The following is a 21875-nucleotide window of genomic DNA, read 5'->3' on the forward strand; positions in this document are numbered from 1 at the left end:
CTAATCCTCCTCAAACTATTCCAAAATAACATAACATAAAAATGAAGAGGACAGAAAACTACCAAATTCATCCTATGAGGCTAGTATTACCCTGATACCAAAATCAAAGACACTACAAAAAAAGAAAACTATAGGCTAATATTCTTAGTAAGTACAGGTGGAAAAATACTCAACAAAATATTAGCAAACTGCATCAATACTTTAAATGATCAGACACCATGATCCAGTAGGATTTATTCTAGGGATGCAAGGATGGTTCAATACCTGAAATCAATCAATGTGATACACCACATTAACAAAATGAAGGCTAAAAATCATATTATCATCTCAAAATATGGGAAAAAAGCATTTGACAAAATTCAGCATCCATTTATGATGAAACTTTCAACAAAGTGGATACAAAGAAAATGTATCTCAACATAATAAAGATCATACATGACAAACCCAGAGCTAACATCACACTCAACAGTGAAAAGCTGTTTCCTTCTAAGATCAGGAACATGACAAGGATGCCCACTCTCACCACTTTTATTCAACATAATATTGGAAATCCTGGCCACAACAATTAAGCAGAAACCCATTTCTTTCTCCCTTCCTCTCTTCTTTCCTCCTTCCCTTCCCTCCTTTTGTCCTCTCTCTCTTCCCTCCTTCCTTCCTTCCTTTCTCACTCCCACTCTCTCTCTCTTCCTTCCTTTTCTTCTTGTTCTTTTCTTTCTTTCCTTCCCTCTCTTTCTTTCTTTCTTAGAGAGAGAGAAAACACGACTGGGGGAGAGTGACAGAGGGGAAGAGAGAGATCTTAAGCAGACTCCATACTCAGTGAGAAGCCTGATACCGGGCTCAATCCCACCACCCTGGGATCATGACCTGAGCTGAAATCAAGAGTCACTCAAATGATTGAGCCGCCCAGGTGCCCCAAGAAATGGCATTCCAATTGGAAATGAAAAGTAAAACTGTCACTATTTGCAGATGATATGATACTATATATAGAAAACATTAAAGCCTCCAAGAAAAAACTATACATAGAACTACCATATGATCTAGTAATTCCACTTTTAGGTATTTAGCCAAAGAAAATGAAAACACTATTTTGAAAAGACATATGCACCCTTATGTTCATGGCAGCATTATTTATAATAGCCCAAATTTGGAAGCAACCTAATGTCCATCAATAGACTAATGGATAAAGAAAATGTGGTATGTATACACACACACACACACACACACACACACACAATGGAACATTACACAGTTATAAGAATGAAATGTAGCCATGTGTGATAACACAGATGGATCTAGAGGGTATTATGCTAAGTAAAACAAATTAGACATAAAAAGAAAAATACCATATAATTTCATTTACAGGTAGAATCTAAAAAGCAAATGAACAAACAAAACAAAAACAGATACAGAGAACATACTGAGGGTTGCCAGAGGGATGGGGATGTGGGGGAGATGGACAAAATAATTGAAGGGGATTAAGAGGTACAATCTTCCAGTTATAAAGAAGACATGGGGATTAATGTACAGCATAGGGAATACAGTCAATAATACTGTAACAACTTTGTATGGTGGTAGATGGTACCTAGACTTATTGTGGTGACATTTAATAATGCATATAAGTATCAGTTTATTGTATTATACATCTGAAACTAATACAGTACTGTCTGTCAATTATTCTTAAAAACCAAGAATGTTGGCCAGGAACTTGTATTGAATAGGAGTTAGTCTTAATGTTAAAAATGATTTGTACTTCTGATGCATAGGGGCACTTGTACCCCAATGTTTATAGCAGCACTCTCAACAATAGCCAAATTATGGAAAGAGCCTAAATGTCCATCCACTGATGAATGGATAAAGAAATTGTGGTTTATATACACAACGGAGTACTATGTGGCAATGAGAAAGAATGAAATATGGCCCTTTGCAGCAACGTGGATGGAACTGGAGAGTGTGATGCTAAGTGAAATAAGCCATACAGAGAAAGACAGATACCATATGGTTTCACTCTTATGTGGATCCTGAGAAACTTAACAGAAACCCATGGGGGAGGGGAAGGAAAAAAAAAAAAAAGAGGTTAGAGTGGAAGAGAGCCAAAGCATAAGAGACTCTTAAAAACTGAAAACAAACTGAGGGTTGATGGGGGGTGGGAGGGAGGGGAGGGTAGGTGATGGGTATTGAGGAGGGCACCTTTTGGGATGAGCACTGGGTGTTGTATGGAAACCAATATGACAATAAACTTCATATATTGAAAAAAAATGATTTGTACTTAAATTTCTTACATGAGTAAATTACTCAGGAAATTCAATAAATCTTAGACATCAACTCATTAGTTACCTAAAGAGATCATTTTTCTCATGAATTTTTAGGAGACAGAATCAATCAGGTGGTCCTACACATCTGTAAAAGAAGCTGAAAAACCACTTTGCAGCCTATCTAGAAGTTTCTCCTGATCACTACAGGGATGAAGGTATGACAAATCAAATGCAGGCAAATCCTGTTTTTTTTGGCACTTATCAAGCCAAGGCATGAACTGTGTTTCCTATGTTGTTTTGTATTTCAGTAGATGTAAATAAGCTGTCTTATTAATATTAATAAACTGTCTTATTTAATTCACTCCAATTAAGAGAGGCTGTTATTGTCTAGGATCCTTCTGGACTGTTTCCCAGTCCTTTCTCTATCTCTTGTTTTATAAAAATTACAATATTCTGTTTTGGATGCCTTCTACCTCCTTCTGGAACTGCCTTCGTGACTAAGGGATTATATAAACTTGTTACCTGACATTTGCATTTGCTTATTTCATCTTGAACTATTTTATTCTGGAAGCAGCATTTATAGGAAAGACATTATTAAACAAGGAAGCTTGAGGTGATACAGCTAAGTCACTATTTCAATTTTCTCATCTGCAAAAATGAGTTGCTATCACTTGCTGGTGGCTTTCTGGAAATGTGGAGATATTTCATGAGAATACTGGCCAGATTCAGTTAGAAACGTGGTTATGTCCTAGTCACTAGGAACTTTCTGAGGCATATGCATTTGTTATTAATATAGAGAATAACCCCAATTAATGTTATAGTGACATGTAGTAAGCCAAAATGCTTGTGTAAAATATTTGTGTGAAAGGACCAGTAAGTAGGCCAAAAATATTTGTGGTTTTACAAAATGCTAAACTTACATTTATGGAGCTATTTGCAGAGTGGGAGAAGCTGGTGAGACAAATACACTGTGTAGATGTATCACTATGATTTTTACCTGAGATTAACAGGAACTACTAGCTAAGCTCTGCCAGGAAATCGAAAACAATTTTTAGAGGCATTAACAGAACAGCTAAAGTTGGCTGTTGTACAACAGTAACAAGGATTGCACCAGAGGAAACCATTTTTAATTTGAAAATTTTCCACACATTCAGTGTTGGTTTCTTTTCAGTTTACTTGGTTTTATTTCTGAGACCTTGAGAGTGTGATATATTAGAGTTATTTAATACTTAATTTTCACAGGTACTATTCTTTTACCAGTGATCAATGACTGGACCGTTAATCTACTATAATGCCTGCAAGATACTAGGAAACCAGACACACAAACTTTGGTTCAGTAAGAAACATAAACTGTGTGTGTGTGCTTTTAAGTTTATTTATTCTGAGAGAGAGAGAGAGAGCGAGAGAGCGCACAAGTGTGTGAGGGATGGGCAGAGGGAGAAAGAGAGAATCCCAAGTAGGCTCTGTGCCCTCAGCACACAGCCTGCTGGGGGCTTGATCTCACGAATCATGAGATGATGACCTGAGCTGAAACCAAGAATTAGATGCTTAACCGACTGAGCCACCCAGGCGCTCCAGTGGTTTAAATTTTATTAGTTACTTTTTTTTTTTCGTACATGCCTATATTGTCAGATATATGTAGGTCAGGTCTGTTTTATTCATCACTTCAATTGTCACCCACTCTCTTTTAAGCTTACTTACATCTGCTAAGCTTTTTGATTCTACTTTCTTTATAGCTCATCAGTCCATCCACTCTATCTCCATTACCACTGCCCTCATCTTTGGTGTATTATTTCTTCTAATATTTATTTCTTTGAGAAGAGCACGTGGGCAGGGGAGGTGCAGAGAGAGGGACAGGGAAAGAACCCCAGGCAGACCCTGAGCTGTCAGCACATGGGGAAACCAAGAGTTGGATGCTTAACAGACTGTGCCACCCAGGTGCCCCCCTCATCTCTAGTTTAGATTCCTGAAATGGATTCCTCACTTAGTTCCCTGGCTACTCGCATTCACTGGCCACAGTATTGTCAAAGTGATTGCTCCTCTGCCTAAGAACCCTCCAACAGTGCCCCCCGGTTGTAAACACATAAACATGAGGGCCTTCATGATGGATCCTAGGCCTACTGTTCCCCTCACCACTGCTGACATCTTATTTTATGCTCCAGTCACACTGGGCAACTTGTATTTCAAAAGTGCCATAGTCTTTTAGTTACATGCTGCTCATTTTGTTCAAACATCCGTGCTCATCTCCCTTCACCTCCCTGCCTCACTCATTTGCTCCCATTTCCTCTGGCTAACTAACATGTATCCTTCAAAATGTCAAGAAATTGTCCTTAGTTGGTTAAGCATCTGACTTTGGCTCAGGTCAGGATTTAGAGGTTCGTGAGTTTGAGCCCCACATCGGGCTGTCTGCTGTCAGCACAGAAGCTGCTTCAGATGCTCTGTTCCCCTCTCTTTCTGCCCTTCCCCCGCTTGTGCACTCTCTTTCTCTCAAAAATAAATAAACGTTAAAAAAATAAAAGAAAAGAAACTGTCCTTAATCTCCACTGTTGGCTCTACTTCACCCTGAGCTCACCTTCAGCATAGCACCCACCATGCTGGGGTGCAGCTATTTCCCCTAGAGTGTGGCCTGCTCAAGAAACAGAGCAGTGTCTTATCTCTGTTCTGAGCACCTAGCACAGTGCTTAGCACATGGAAGGTGCTTAAAATATGTTCTTTGAAGGAAGTCTAAGCTTTAAGCATCTGAAAAATTCACTTGTGTGGAACCAGTTCATTTCCTGAGATTGTGATAAATGTCAGGTAAACAATGAGGTGCCACTTTATTCACCTGACCGGAATCTTGGTTCCAACTAAAAACAATTCTATCTTTAATAAAAGAAAACAAAACATTCATTCCAATGATGGAATGAGTAAGTCACGGGGATGAAAAACACGGCATAGGAAATATAGTCACTGGTACTGTAATAGTACTGTATGGTGAACTGATCAGTGGTAGCTACACTTGTGGTAACACAGCATAAGGTACAGAGTTGTCGAATCACTATGCTGTACACGTGAAACCAATGTGACATTGTGTGTCCACTATACTTCAATTAAAAAAATCTTCAAGAGAGCTGGAGTCACAAAGCAAACAGACCATTTAAAAATATTTTGATAAAAATATAATCATGTTACAAATATCTCATGCTAACTGAAAATTAAAAACAAAAACCAAACAGTATTACAGAATCCAGTTCAATTAAAAGAAACAAACAACCTAAAACACTGACTCTAAAAATGAGGCTGGATATTGCAAGATCAGCCTGGAGCATCTTGTAGTGTCCAATAACAAGGAAGTACTCAAAAAACAAACCCAAGACAAAACAAATCCACAATAATGGATGGGGATATGTCAAAGGGATGCGGAAGCCAAATAAAAGAGCTCTCAATGGCCAGAGAGCTAGAACTTGAGCAATAAAAATAAATAATAAAGCAGTGTTAAATTACATTCCAAAGTATAAAATGAATACCCCTAACTCCATACTGGCATAAATAAAAGAAGAAATTAACAAATAAGGGTAAACACAAATCTGTGCAGGAGAATTCCAAATATATGTAGATACTCCACCCTCAAGGAAGGTAGCCGTTTCTTAAGGGTGGGCTATGAACAGTGACTTCCTTCCAAAAAATACACTATAGATAGAGGGAATAAAAAGGGTGACTTTACAGTAGAGAACCCTGACAAATACCACCAAAGCCAGGTGATCAAGGTCAACACCAACAGTGATAAATCATGTTGGTATGTATTCTTAATGTAATGTGATGAAAATGGCACTTTACTTCTGTGACTTCCACCTCAAATCCCATAACCCTAGTCTAATCATGAGAAAAACATCAGATAAATGCCAACAGAGAAACATTGTATCAGTACTGGTTCATTAATTCTATGTATGTACCACATTAACATATACCATCAATAATAGAGGAAACTGAGCGTGGGGTATATGGGAATTCTCTACACTTTTTTTTTTTGTAAATCTAAACTATTGTTTTTAAAAGTTTATTTACTTATTTTGGAGGGGGGCTGCAGAGAAAGAGGGAGGGAGAGAGAATCCCAAGCAAGTTCTGCATTGTCAGCGCAGAGCCCGACGTGGGGTTCAAACCCACAAACTGTGAGCCAAAACCAAGAGTCTGACACTCAGTTGATTGAGCCACCCAGGTACTCCAAATCTAAATTGTTTTAACATAAAAAATTTATTTAGGGGGCATCTGGGTGGCTCAGTTGGTTAAACGTCCAACTCTTGATTTCAGTTCAGGTCGTGATCTCACAGACTGTGGGTTTGAGCCCTGTGTTGGGCTCCATGCTGATGGTGCAGACCCTGTTCTGGATTCTTTCTCTCCGCTCCCTGCCTCTCAAAAATGAATAAAATTTTAAAAATATATTTAAAAAAAAGTACAATGGGAATACAACACAACAAAACACGATGCATACAGAATCGGATAGAACATTCATTATTCATTATCAAATCTTTTGATGTTTTTCAATTATGTATTATGTATTATAGTATGTATTAAAAAAAACAAATGGCAAGTACCAAGTGATGATATTTTAAAAACTTAGTGAGCATGGAGAAGGCGAGTAATGGAAAAACAGATATTCTAGTAAAGAAACATGGGCTTAATACATTAAATATTTAGAATTCGGGTTCATAAGAAGAGTTGCTATGCAATCATGTATCAGGGTCATTATGTACAATAAATATAGAAGGGCAGTGAGCATTAAGCTCCTTAACAGTGATGGCAAATCTTTCCTGTTTCATCAAGAATAGGAGGAATAAATGGGGTACCTGGGTGGCTCAGTCGGTTGAGCGTCCGACTTCATCTCAGGTCATGATCTCGTGATTTATGGGTTCAAGCCCTGTGTCGGTCTCTGTGCTGACAGCTTGGAGCCTGGAGCTTGCTTTGGATTCTGTGTCTCCTTCTCTCTCTGCCCCTCCCATGCTCATGCTCTGTCTCTCTCTGTCTCTCAATAATAAATAAATGTTAAAAAAAAAAATAGGAACAAAGACGATGTTTCTTTTTGTCTCTAACTGCTGAGATTCCGGTTGTTTGTGACATAAAAGATGAAGTTGTTACAGAGATGAAACTGTCCCAAGACAAGGGAGTTACCCACGCATCTGTTCCTTCAAAAACTCACTAGGCATGAGGCATTTTTGTGAATGCTGAGGATACAGGGAAAAGATAGCTAGGGTCTCTGTTCTCACAAAACCCATTTTCTAATCTGGGAGGAAGACACACAATACACAGATCGATGAAGCGCTAAGTGTCATGCAGAAGTTAAGACAGAGGGATGGCACAGTGACTGCTTGTACAGTCACATTAGACTGGGCAGTCAGGAAGAATCCCTTTCTTAAAGAGGTGGAATTTAAGCTTCTATCAATTCTGTCTGCCTGAGAGAACCTCTAAGTAATGACACCCCAGTAGTAACGGGCACATCCATGATCCAGATCTTATTTTCCAAATACCATTCTCCACTTAGAGGAACCAAGGCTCATTGGAGAAATGGTTGATTCAAGGGCTGGAGGAGGAAAAGTATAAGGTGAGCTTGGAATATTTCTTTTAATACCAGAAAGAAAGTGCTTACGTCATGGGGACATGACAAGATGACACGAGGCCCAACTTGAGACAGTCTGCCAAAATCAGAGACAATCTGAACAAAAAGCATAATGCTCATAATGGGTTGTGACCCACCAAATGTATTAAACAAATACCTAGAGGATAAAGGAAGATTCCTCCTTATAACAGGGTGGCATCTCACAAATGTAGAAGGAATAAGGGAATTAGAAAATCAACGTTTGGAAAATATCCAAACGAGTGAGAGAATGCTACCAAGAGAGTGAGAGAAAAGGATGATGCAAATGTGAAGTGTTGCCATTGGGTAACTGAGTGTGGGGTATAGAGGAATGTGCCCATCTATTCTTGCATCTTCCCTGTGAGTTTGAAATTATGCCTGAATAAAAAGTTCAAAGGAAAATAAGAAATTGAGTTATGAGTAGAGCAAGAAAAATGGGGCAGTAACTGGAGGAATATGAGATGAAGGGAAGTTTCTGTTTTTATTTTTTTTGGTAGGATATCCCAGAGGATGCTTGTAGGATGACACGAATTGGTGCTTGAATAACAGCAGAAACAAAGCCCTTGAGATTGGGATCCCTAGCACTACATGAGGGATGGAAACTGAATGTACTAGAACCCAAGGACAGGCATAAAGCTTAAGCCCAGCTGCAGAAGGATAGCAGTTTGATGGTGAGAAGATGAAGTTTTTGTCTGATTAATTCTTTGTGCTAATGAAATGGGGTGAACTTAGAATTTCAAAGTGAGAGGAGATCTGATAGTTTTGGGAGAGTGGAAAGGAGATTTTATATAAATGTAATAGGACTGCCAAGTAGTGTCGAGGGCCCCTTAGAATTTAGTGACCATTTATTTAAAGCAAGAAGTTGGTTCCTTCAGCAATGCTGATATGTTTGGGTGCAGGTGCCAAACAGGTGAATATTTGCTTATTACCAGGGTTAAGTCCTTGAGGGACCAGGGAGCAGAGAGCAGTGAAGGAGTAAGGAGATGAAGGAGATGAGTAGTTAGCAAGAACAGAATTAGGATAAGCTAAACTGGATAAGGGGGGAAGAGAGGGCACCAAAGTCAGTGTTTGGAACACATGATGCATGCTGCAGACAGAGTTGATTTAGACGTACCCTGTTTCTTCACAGCACTCAGAATCTAGTAAGAAAGGTAAACGAATAAAAATATAATTTCTACAGAGCATGCTGTTAAATAAGCAACTATGCAGCAATACGGAAGCCCACAAGGTGGCCACTCGATCCAGTTGCAAAGGCGTCTCAGGGAGGCTTCTTAGACATGGCAACGTTGGAGCTGAAGGATGAGCACAGCTACCAGTGGGAATGAAGGAAGAAGGACGGAGACCCACAGGCTTGGGCAAAGGTGAAAAGTAATGACACACCACTGTAAGGAGACCTATCAACTACGATATTTAATGAAGTAGGAGTATAAAATTTAGATTGGACAAGCCTGGGGGGACAACGCTGGAGATGATGGTGGGAGCCAGATCACAGAAGATTATGTGTGCCATCCTGGAGAGCTATAAAGGTGGTAGGAACCAAGAAAGAGTTTTAAATAGTTCAGAGGCATAAAATCTGATCTCCAGTGCCAAAAAACTACTCTGGTGGCAATATGATGAAGGCACACTAAAGGTATAAAGACTACATGGGGACATGATTTAAAAGACTGCTCACTCTGCAAGAGGAGGATTAAGACATTTTTGGAATGGAAACAAAGCTGCACAACTAATTATATCATACAGTAAACATTAATAAATAAAGCCAAATATAGATCCATTTTTCTCCTGCAAAGAACAAAGAGGAAATGAATGATTACTTTGCATATACTACTGCCTGCCCATACATTCTGGGCTACTGGGAATATTAATGAGGTTCATGGAAAAGTGTTTTCGTGTTTTAGAAAATACATGGACTTAGGGCATGTTAATACTTATGAAGATTACTGGTCCTCTGGACCAGGGAACTGATAAATAGACTTTCTAATTTCATAAATCAAATCAGCCCCACTGCATGTGCTGTTGGCAAAAGGAACATCAGTACGTGCATAAAGACTTCCTCCATTAATCTTAGTTAGGTGCTAATATGTTTAAGAAAACAATTATGGATCTGTTAGTTAGCAAAGGATAATTATAAACGATATTAATATGCTGGCTTTCCACTTAAAAAGCAGGATGTACATTGTAGGCAAGGCACTGTGTAAGTAGAGATTATACAAACTGCTATGGAAAGGGTACGCTTTATAAAGCAATTTCATGTGTAAGCAGAAGCAATGCATGAAATCTAGAAGAAATGTTAACCCATCATATAGGAGAGTTGAAGGAGTCAACAATTTGCTTTGACTATAAACAGAGAACTAGCTTTACTATACATATGTATCTGTACTTTCTTAAATTATCTCATTAATATTCAACTAGCATTGAGATGCACACCAAATTTTATAACAATATTGACAGCAGAAACAATTTTTTTTCTGCATCAGTTTTTTGTCTCATTTACACTGGAAAAGGTACTCTTCTTTATTTGAAGACCTTAAGGACAGGTTGCCAAACTATTTCTATAAAGGGCCAGATAGTAAATATTTTTTTCTGTGCCATGTAGACTCTGTCTAGTCTACTCAACTCTGTAGTCATAGAAAATATGTGTACGAATAAGCGTGGCTTTGTTCCAGTACAATTTAATTTATAAAAGCAAGGCAGCAGGCAGGATTTGGCCCATAGTTTGCCAGCCCTTGTCCTAAAACAACACTTGCAAGTTTTATCAGTTTCTCTTAAACCATAAATTTACTCAGAAGAACTATAAAATAAAGTTTCAGAACATGAGAGGAGGGCCCAAATCATACCGAAAATTTTAAGAAGTCTCCTAAAAAGTTTCCTATTTTAACTCTATCAATTTTCCTTATAGAAAGAACAAAGGCTATCCTTTCCAGAAAAGGAGTGTTTCAAGGAGATTTAATTTTAGGAAGAAAAGGTTTTTTTCTTCCTTTAATTTTCCAGATTATTTTCCTTCCCGATTGCTCTGATCCAGGAACCTGAAGAGGGATAATTTGGAGAAGATGACAAATTTAATTTTGGAGGTTGATCTGAGACTCCGGGTGGATTTTCACATGGAGATGCCCTCATCAGACTACCCTCTAATGCAAAACTCTTGCTCCAGCTTCGGAAGCAAAAAGAAATCCATCTCCTTGGTGTTCATCACTCAGAAATACTGGGTATTTAAAATACGTGGGCCCAAGTGATATCTTTCCAAGATACCCACAGAAAAGAACGGTGCTATTAATTTACTTTGGTTTTGTAAACCAACCTCAGATCTGATTAGTAAATGAACAGCTCAAACATCTACCATCGCATGTTATAGCACTGATCAGGCTCTGAAAGGTCTTTTACTCCTTTTCAGTTTAGAAGCTCATAAAAGATTTTATCTTCAATTTGATTGCCTTTTCATTATGATATATCAGAAAGGCAATATTACATGAATTTGGAAAGTAAGAGTCAGAAAAATTATCCTTTAACTTGAGTAAAATGCTTTAAATTAGGTTTCACAAAATTTTTTAGGTTGAAAATTAAGGAATAAACTTTTCTTTTTTGCTTCAGTCATTCCCTATTTCACTTGGAAACTCTTCTGACAGAAATAATAACAAAAACAACAGTAATAATGGTAAAGCCTAGTGATTTGAACACAGACCAGGCACTGGGTTGTGTGCTTTATATGCAGTGACTCCATGAAGAACTACAGCTTAGAGTAAGTACCTTCCCGAAGGTCACAGAGAGGCTAATACACAAAAGCTGGTCTCAAACAAAGCCTGAGTAACTTTAAACTCCGCACTTCCAAATATTACACACTTTTGGCATCTTTAAACAAACTGTGCAAGAGAATTCTTTAAAAAAAAACACTTACACATTTAAGAGTTATTTTATTCTTTCTTCCCTATCTAAATCTTTGTCTACAAAGTATTTGGTACAAGACTATTTCTGGCTCTACATTGTCTTGCTAAAACTCTGCTGCTGCCTCTATGCCTACTTGAGAACAAATGTTGGATCTGTAAGCATGGTACTCACGGCCCCCAGACCTTATCTCAGATTCCTTGCCAGCCTCATTACTCTTGCCACAAGCCTGGCCATAAACCATCTGCTCAGGCACCGTGGCCTCTCATCCTTGGATTGTGTGCATTCCTGAGGCTAGGGGAAGACACAGCTCATCTCTGCTTCTGAAATCCCACTCATCTTTGAGACCAAGCTCAAATGACATACTCCCCCATGCATTTTTCCTCACCTCTGCCAGTGAGAATGAAGCACTCTCTCCTCTGTGCTACAACAGCCCTTTGTGTTAAACTCCCCTCAGTTCTGTTATCCCCTTGCCTCACCTTCTTGTTACCAGTTATCTACCTTTCTCACTAGATATCCTTGAAGACTGGGATAACAATGTATCCACCTTGGTGTCCCTCACAGCATCCAGCACAATACTTTGTAGGCGGCAGGTATGAGTAAAAGTTCATAGATGAAACTGAGCAAAAACTCCATCTTGCTAAAATCCTCTTAATATGTAACCCTTAGGAACATGTGGCCAACTGCAGAATCTCAAATCCTGGGAAGTGATCCTATAAAAACTGTTGAATATTTGGTTCATGTAGGTTGTGAGGACATTCTATGAAGCAGAAGAATATCCTATGAATCTAGTGTAGAGGGCAAAGGGAGTTCTGGGGAAATCATTTGAAGATTTCCTGAAATACAAACCTTCAGAAGTGTTGGGAATATAAAATTGACCTCAACAGCAATCTCTTGTCAATAACTGAGAAGAAGTTTTCAAATTTGGAAGAAAAGATGAAACTGTGGAAATCTGTGAGGTAGTCCTGGGAGAGAGGAGGGAGCATGGCTGAACAAGAGCCTCTGCTTCCCAAGCTTCAGATTCCTCATATATCCTAACTTCTGCCAACTCACATTAGCCATACACTTCTCATACACTCTGTTCCTTCTTGCAATTTCAAAATATCTTTCAAAGATATTTAAAAATTTTAGAAGAATACACTTAGAATTTGTATTAGTAATATCTTCGTGGCCATCAGTAGGCTTAATATTATTAACACACACTGCAAAGCAGAGGTATCTGACTGGAATCCAGGGAATCTTTACTACTAGTTAAATGACTGAGAATTAAATGGTCGGAAGTGAATTGTTATCAGGTAGAACCTCTGATGATTCCTCTGATGACTATTCTCAGCTTAATCCTCAAAAGTTGGATGTACCAGCGTTCTGTGTTCAGACCTCTTCCTTCTCACTCAATACAGTCTTACTTGACATTCCCGTTAACTCCTTGATTTAACTATCAGAGTTATCCATATGTATGATGGCTTAGATTCTAGCTTGAGAGGACCTTTCCTCCCAGCTTCCAATTTGTATTTCCAACTGTTCTTCGGGCATTTTCACTAGGATACCCATTTATAACCAAACTTATCTGCTTTCCCTCTCTCCAAATAAAAGAAAGAACCCCACATCTCTTTTGGTTTTGATCTAGGTTAATAGTACTACCTACCTAGTCAACCAAATTAGAAACAAGGGGTTGTCTTAAATTCCTAGTTTCTCTCATTCCCCAAATCTTGTTGGTTCTGTCTCCTAAAATCTCTCTCATGATGAAATTTTATAACCCTGGGGAGAGAAAGATTCCACAAGTTTCCAGAAGGCAAAACAAAATGAAATAGGCCATATATAAAAAGACTGGGATGACTCTGGCCATGTCAACAGAAACAACAGAATCAAGAAGGTAATGGAGCACTGCATTCAAATTTCTGAGGTTCAACATTTTTCAACCAAGGGTGAGGCTAAAATAATGATAGTTATTTCAGAAAATAATTATTTTCAGACATTCATGGCTTCAAATTGTTTATCTTTCATGTACTCTACTAGATGATATGTTCTACCAAAAGGAGAGAGAACATAAAAAATGGAAGGCATGGAATCCAGGAAAGTGGGTATCAACACAGGAAAAAGGCAAAGGGGTCCTCATGACGATGATGAATGATAGATATATAATCATAATAATGTAATAAAAATTATGATATGCTTATATGGGAGTGATGGGGGATGGACGTGTGTCTAAGGAATTGGGAAAGATGTAAGGGCTGAGTGCTTCTCTTCCGCGTAAGAGAGTCAAAGATAAAATTCCACACACCGAAAGATCAAAAAATAGCTACCTAAACATTGCATTTAGAAATCTGGAGGTGAATATCAGAAGAAATCGCTAAATGAGTTGAATGTAGCTGTTTCTGGAGATGGGTCTCAGGGAAGTGCTGTTTTTCACTGTAAGGCTTGTAGTACTTTTGACTTTTAGGATTTATGTATATGGACATTCTGATAAAAGAAAAAAAGAAAAAAAATTCAGTACCCCGTTTAAGCCTTATAGAGACTACTTTGTGTTATAATTCCCTAAGGAAAGATGCTCGGAGAGAAAAGCTCTAAAGATCTACTCTCATTTTTTATTTCCTTAATATTTATAACGAAAAGAATGTAATGCTTTCTTTACTTAAATCATTTCTCCTTTCCAGCAGTTTGATTATTCCATATCCGTGTTCTAGGAGATGTTCTAAACAAACAGCCACACTATAACCTAGTGAGAAATAGTTATGTCCCACCCAAGAGGGTTAAGATTTGTAGCTCCTTTCCATACAACACACTTGGGCTATGAGCTAATGGGTGTATAAAACATGCCAGGCCCTGTCCTAATGATTCTAAGCCTACACGAAGCATTTTTCTCCTGTGAGGAGTATGGCTTAATTAACCACCTGCTGAACTTCAGTTTGGGAGAAAGGTAACTTACGGTGAAAAGCTTTCTCGAATGAAAAATAAATACAATTTGAAGGGTCAAAAAGCCACAATGAAAACAGTTCTTGATGGTCACTTTTGCTTAATTACATTATTTGGAGATAACACAGACATTAAAGGTTAACAAGCCTGTTCCCTAACAGAAGAGAAAACTGTGGCCTAAAAAGGGTCAGTGACTTGACCAGAATGATCTCATGTATTTTCAGGTTTTGTACTGTGACCCAGGTCACTTAGTAAAGGTTACACAACTCCTAATATGTAGTATCTATTCCCAAAGTAGAGAATAGAGTCAATCGATTAGATAATTTAAGCTAAAAACTGAATGCCTTAGATTACCTGGATATTTGGGAAAAACAGTTTTGGGTTTTTTTTGACCCTTTCCACTATACAAGTAAAAGAAATTCATTACAGAAAATAATTTCAACTGCAGAAAAAAAAATTCTTTGTATATGCCAAAGATAACTGCTATTAATAGTTTGGTACACTTTTTTTTTTTTTTTTTTGCTTACTTAATGTACTATTAGTTACATATTGCCTATTGTCACACCCATCATACAAACTGTACCATTATTTTTTAATATGGACTTTTCTTCAGTTATTAAGAGAAGGGAAGGAGATGGCAAAGAGGCAGAAACTTCCAGATGTGTAAGGAGAGGAGAAAAGTTTGAATTTCTCATTCAAATCATAAAAACTCAGTAAAATAAAGCAAAAAATATGACCAAAACTAACAATTTTTTAAAGTATTAACTTTAAAATTAGATGGTGCCTCTGATATAGCTGCAAATTAAAGACAGTTGATGCTCACAAAAATTTTCAACTGTAAAACATGCTTATGTTGGACTTTGACAACTTATTTTTAGATAGATAGATGGCTCAAATAATTCATCTGTAAGGAAGTGGAAAGCCCTCAGTTTTAAATCTGTATAAAAAGCTTACGTCTTGGGGGATCTGGGTGGCTCAGTCGGTTGAGCGTCCGACTTTGGCTCAGGTCATGATCCCACAGTTCGTGAGTTCGAGCCCCGCCTTGGGCTCTGTGCTGACAGCTCGGAGCCTGGAGCCTGCTTCAGATTCTGTGTCTCCCTCTCTCTGCCCCTTCCCTGTCATGCTCTGTCTCTCAAAAATGAATGTTAATAAAAAAAAAGGTTGAAAAAAAAAAAAGCTTATGTCTTATTTTATGTTAAACGATCTCACAATAAATAATTGAAAAGTTCTTTAAAAAATTTTTTGATGGAATGAAAGAGGAAGGAAGAAAAGAAGGAGGGAAGGAAGGAGGAGGGAGGGAGGATAAAGCCAGGGTCAAAAAATTTGCTCTAATCACTTTTTTGTCTTTTCTTCTTTTTTTCCCTTTATGCAGGAGATACAGGCTACTATTCAATCTCTACTGTAAGATTGGTGGCTCTGAGCACTCCTTTTAAAATGCAGCATGCTAGGAATTCAGTCCTGCTCATAAAGGAATGAGGAGACATTTCCACGTGAAACTTTTGTGGAAAATCACTTTCTTTTTTTAAAGTAAGCTCTATGCCCAATGTGGGCTTGAACTCATGACCCTGCTGTCAAGAGTCACATGCTTTACTGACTGAGCCAGCCAGGTGCCCCAAAACTCAACCGCTTTTAAAATCATTATCTAACATTTACCATTGCCTGAATGTATGCAATGATTGAACAGCATGTTTCATCTTGTTATAAGAATACATACCGACAAGGTGTTTATTAATAAGAATAAATGCCAAGAAGGTATTTATTTGTAAGAATAAAAACCAGTAGCTATCTTGGGAAACTCTTTTGAAGTCAATCTCCTCAGACATCATAAAGTTTTCCATCACATACAAGATCTATTTTTATTATGAGAGCTTGTTTTTTTTTCTTTCTAATTTTGAGAGCTTTGTAAATTCTTCAAAGCTTAAGTTCTCATTTTTCATGGCAGTGCCCTTTCCCAATTACTCCACATACTGGGATATCAGAGTTATTGTTAAACAGATCATTAAAAATGACAGGTCAGGTCCTTACACCTGACTAAGTTAGTCCTGAATATAAATTAGGTGCTTTGGGACATGCATGCTCTCTTTTGGATGACTAGGGCCATGTTACTGCACTGAAGCACAGACAATTTACTAACTCCGGCCCAAATCTGAGCTGGTGATTAAAAACTGATGGAGGGGCGCCTGGGTGGCGCAGTCGGTTAAGCGTCCGACTTCAGCCAGGTCACGATCTCGCGGTCCATGAGTTCGAGCCCCGCGTCAGGCTCTGGGCTGATGGCTCGGAGCCTGGAGCCTGTTTCCGATTCTGTGTCTCCCTCTCTCTCTGCCCCTCCCCCGTTCATGCTCTGTCTCTCTCTGTCCCAAAAATAAATAAAAAATGTTGAAAAAAAATTAAAAAAACAAACAAACAAACAAACAAAAAAAAACTGATGGAGTGTTTGGCACTACTAATAGAATATTCTTACCACTGCTTTTGGAACACCACTTTTCCAACTTGAGGCTAACGAGTTTAATTTTTTTTTTAACGTGTATTTATTTTTGAGACAGAGAGAGACAGAGCATGAACGGGGTAGGGTCAGAGAGAGAGGGAGACACAGAATCTGAAACAGGCTCCAGGCTCTGAGCAGTCAGCACAGAGCCCGACGCGGGGCTCGAACTCACGGACCGCGAGATCATGACCTGAGCCGAAGTCGGCCACTTAACCGACTGAGCCACCCAGGCGCCCCAGAGGCTAACCAGTTTAAATAAACACTTATATTTACGCTTTATCTCCACTAGTATACTTTGGAGAAAATGTTTCACTTGGATTAAACAAACACCAAGGATAAGAAAATTCACATTGAAAATACTCTATTTGCCTCCATCAAAAGACAAACCACATTGCTTTTCTACTCAATTTTCAAATATAAAAAAAGAACTCTCTGAAACATTTCTTAAGCACTGTCAGCCTTAATACCCTCAATGTGAGAAATCAATGGCTATGTTTGAATGGTACCTGGTACAAAGCATTGTGCTAGTGAATTCATCTGAATCTTGCACTATTAATTTATGTAATTTCTTAGCTCTTGCTTTAATGAATTCAACTGGAATACGTCAAGAGACCATAGCCAAAGATATATCTCTTTCAGAAATGGAACTTTGATCTTCTCAAGGTCATTAATACTGTGTGTAAAATAATAATTTTGGGTAGATAAAATGTGTTCATAAAATATTACACATCTTGCAGAAACCTAACAGGACGTGCTCAAGCAGGTAAAATCTGCTTTGACCTCGACTCCGATTACTTTGAAAGTAGGTTTGCAGTCTACACTTTAAACACAGAATTCTGCTGGTATCTCTTGCTATCAGATTATAAACACAACGCCTATATTATCAGAGTTCAGCTGCTTCAAACATCTGAATTGTCTGTTGAAGAAGTCCCGTGTTTCTTCACATTACTTTAAAATAATATTAGGTGTAGAGTTATAACTCAGACTTATGCAGACTTACGCAAAGTTCAAAATATCTCAGAGTTGGGATTTTCAAAGGAAAAGGAAAAAGAAACTAAACTCGCCAAAGAGAGGTGTAGCAGAGCAAATACCCTATTGTCTGTCTTTTACTTTTGTACCACCCTTTTTACATTATGCCAGGGCGGGTATGAAAAAAAGCAAGATTTTGAAACAATTTTTTTTACTCTAATTAAAGGTATTTTGGAAATAGTTCCTTGCCTTCTTCAAAAGGATTAGCAGCAGCAATATTTTATGCTGGGTAAAAAAAAAAAAAAAAAAGAATACTGCTTCTCTTCTTAAATGTCTAATACAGATGGTAGGTGATTACTACATTTATATTCATATAAATGTTAAAACTTCTTGATCATGTTCCAAATCTTTTGTAATGACAGAAGAGAGAACAACACCAACAAGGAATTTGGAGCTATACTATACCAACCACATAATACATTACCTTTGTCTAGAAGAGTAACTGATTTTTTAACTTACTGCCTCTAAAGAAATCTTTTTTCACTTTAAATAAGAAGTAGGAAAGTGATTAAAGAATTTTATATCATATGAAATATCCTATGGATTTTGGTTTTGTTTTGTTTTTACAGAATAAGCTTTTATCTCTGGGCTTTTCATATCAAATTCAAATACATCTTGATAAAGTAAACTCTATCCAAATATTGTAAACGTACAATCAATAAAAGCAAGTTATATTATAAAAAAAACTTTTACTAAGCCAAGATCTTTTTAAAAAAATATAAACTTACAAATGGTATAAAGCAGGTCCTTCATTCAGTCACTGAACATTTTTTTAATTTACCTCCCACATAAAGTAGTGGAAGAGATTTGAGATCAGAGAAGGTCTATGCACTGATCATTATTTTAACTCTGGCTGGCTGAGAGGTCCCCCATTGTCTGGACAACATCAACGAATATCTGTTATATGCAAGCATGCTGCCCAGGGGTCAAGCCACAAATTTTTATTCAGAGTTTCCTGGGATGACATTGGACTTGGGGTACCTACTTCTCTATGTTATGTGGCTACAAGAAATAACAATTTTTTCTTTGACAAAGAAAAAAAAAATACTGTCAAAATTATTTTTCAAAGACCAAAAAACAGCAGAAACAGCTGCCTTCCCAAGTCCTGACTGCAATGTATTTTGGAACAAGCCATTCAAACTGGCAGCTGGCATCCCAGATTGCTGATGACTCTATACTATCCATCTCTTTTCAAGGAATGCTTTCCTTATATCTGGCAGGTAGGAAATATCAGGGTATGAGATAAGCAATAGATTTTCCTGTAACCAAAACTGTCCTCTTGTGATTGCTTCTTTCAAAGGAGCAACATACTATAATGGAAAAATGTGACTCATTTTCCAAAAATGTATTGACAAGCAACTTTTCCAGAACAGAGCTCTTTCACTAAGGCAGGAACATCTGTATTTACAACACAGATCTGAAACACCTACATGTTTTTCTGTATAACAGAGTATGTTTCTCTTGGCTGAAACCATGTTTTATCTTCATATTTGAGCAGGAACTTATAAATAGGTCACTCTTAGTCTTTTCTTCAGAAGAACACTGAGCCATTAGTTTTGTTTTAGGAAAAACAGTGAAGTTTAACAGCATAAGATATCATCCTACTCTTTCCACTTTTACACATGCGCACAAAGTTACCATCTGAAGTCTTCTTTAATTCAGTTTTCAGTTTTTCCTGGTCTTCTATTAGTTTTTTATTTTCTGCTTCCAAAATGTGTTCCTCTTCATTGACATAGTTTTTCAAGAGCTATCAGAAAAGAGAGTTATAGAAAGAAGTAAGCTTATATGGCAACAATGAGGTATTATTTCAGGACATAGGCTGAATAACGTATTTAAAATTATTGGTCTTTATTTTATTCTTTATCCTTTAAGTATTTTATAATTTTATACGATATACTTTTGCAGAAACTTGATATTTGGCAAAAAAACAAAAAAATATTTCTTCTTACTAAGGTTGAATCTCTGAAATGAAAATAAGGATTTCTGGTTGGGCTATAATTAAATTATATTTTCAAAAAGTACTTAGGTAAATAATGTGATGCCTTTTCTTCCATTATGTGTGTGATGTAAATCTAAGGGAAAAAAACCAGTTCTGAGTATATTAATTGGTAAACCATTATGTTCCAATTACAGAGCTGTCTACTCAGACTATTTTTATGTAGACCCATCTGTAAAAAAAAAAAAAAAAAAAAGAAAAAAGAGTATAATGTCAGGATGGATAAGCGTAAGATGACAAGGCCAGCTCTATGCCTGGAAAATTTTACCAAATTTTGAATAGTCATTGAACAGTCCCCAAATTACTTTTATTAATCTTTTACAATGCTCTATTTTGAAATCTATGCTGGTTTTTAAAATGTTTATTATCTGGTTGTAGATTTTCTTTTTTAGGCAAGAAAAATTAAGATCTGAATATTAAAATATTTCAGAATTCTGTATATCTAGAAGGAAACCATCATTGTCAATAGAATTAAGAAGCTGAATTATCTTAAAGAAATTAAAAGAAAAAATTAAGTTACCACGAAAGGTAAATTAGGTTAATGGTTGAAAAATAAAATACTTACACATTGGCATGGGTTATTTAAAGTGGCAGTAACTTGATACTGACAGCTTCCACAGTCAGGTAAAAAAGCAGCTTAGGACAATTTTTTTTAATGTTTATTTTTTAATAATTTATTTATTTTTTAATTTACTTCCAAGTTAGTTAGCATATGGTACAACAATGATTTCAGGAGTAGATTCCTTAATGCCCCTTACCCATTTAGCCCATCCCACAACCCCTCCTTCCAGCAACCCTGTTTGTTCTCTGTATTTAAGAGTCTCTTATGTTTTGTCCCCCTCCCTGTTTTTATATTATTTTTGCTTCCCTTCCCTTATGTTCATCTGTTCTGTGTCTTAAAGTCCTCATATGAGTGAAGTCATATGATATCTGTCTTTCTCTGACTAATTTCGCTTAGCATAATACCCTCTAGTTCCACCCACATAGGTGGAAATGGCAAGATTGCATTCTTTCTGATTGCTGAGAAATACTCCATTGTAAATATATACCACATCTTCTTTATCCATTCATCTGGACATTTGGGTTCTCTCTACAGTGTGGCTATTGTTGACAGTGCTGCTATAAACACTGGGGTGCATGTGCCCCTTCGAAATAGCATACCTGTATCCCGTGGATAAATACCTAGTAGTGCAATTGCTGGGTCGTAGGGTAGTTCTATTTTTAATTTTTTGAGGAGCCTCCATACTGTCTTCCAGAATGGCTGCACCAGTTTGCATTCCCACCAGGAGTGCAAAAGTTTGGATGTCTTTTATTTCTTTTATGTTGTCTGATTGCTGAGGCTAAGGCTTCCAATACTACGTTGAATAACAGAAGTGAGAGTGGACATCCCTAAGGTCAGGAAAGCTCTCAGTTTTTATCCATTGAGGATGACATTAGCGGTAGTATTTTTTTTTTTTTTTTTTTTTTTTTTTTTTGAGAGAGAGAGAGAGTGTGAGAAAGGGAGGGGCAGAAAGGGAGGGAGACACAGAATCTGAAGGAGGCTTCGGGCTCCGAGCTGTCAGCACAAAGCCCAAGGCGGGGCTCGAACTCACAAAACTAAAGATCACAACCTGAGTTGAGATCAAGAGTCGGACGTTTAACTGACTGCACCACCCCGGCGCCCCAGCTTAGGACAATTTTAGACAAAGTGACAGAAAAGAATTTCTACTGCAA

General features: G+C 37.5%; 1 protein-coding gene and 1 non-coding gene across 5 annotated transcripts in view; both read right to left on the reverse strand.

Annotated features, from left to right (window-relative positions):
* Positions 1 to 21875, reverse strand: part of LOC102954659 (B cell receptor associated protein 29) — a 54847-nt gene that overhangs the window by 18696 nt on the left and 14276 nt on the right. For all 4 annotated transcript variants that reach the window (XM_042964343.1, XM_042964333.1, XM_042964326.1 and 1 more), the window contains exon 6: positions 19805 to 19913. In XM_042964343.1, the coding sequence (XP_042820277.1) occupies positions 19805 to 19913 (109 nt within the window). The remainder of the gene's footprint in view (positions 1 to 19804; positions 19914 to 21875) is intronic.
* Positions 16017 to 16148, reverse strand: LOC122236835. Its single transcript, XR_006215082.1, has one exon. It is a non-coding gene; the product is annotated as a small nucleolar RNA U109 (small nucleolar RNA).

This window comes from Panthera tigris, chromosome A2 (assembly GCF_018350195.1).
Source record: "Panthera tigris isolate Pti1 chromosome A2, P.tigris_Pti1_mat1.1, whole genome shotgun sequence".
Classification (NCBI taxonomy): Eukaryota; Metazoa; Chordata; class Mammalia; order Carnivora; family Felidae; genus Panthera; species Panthera tigris.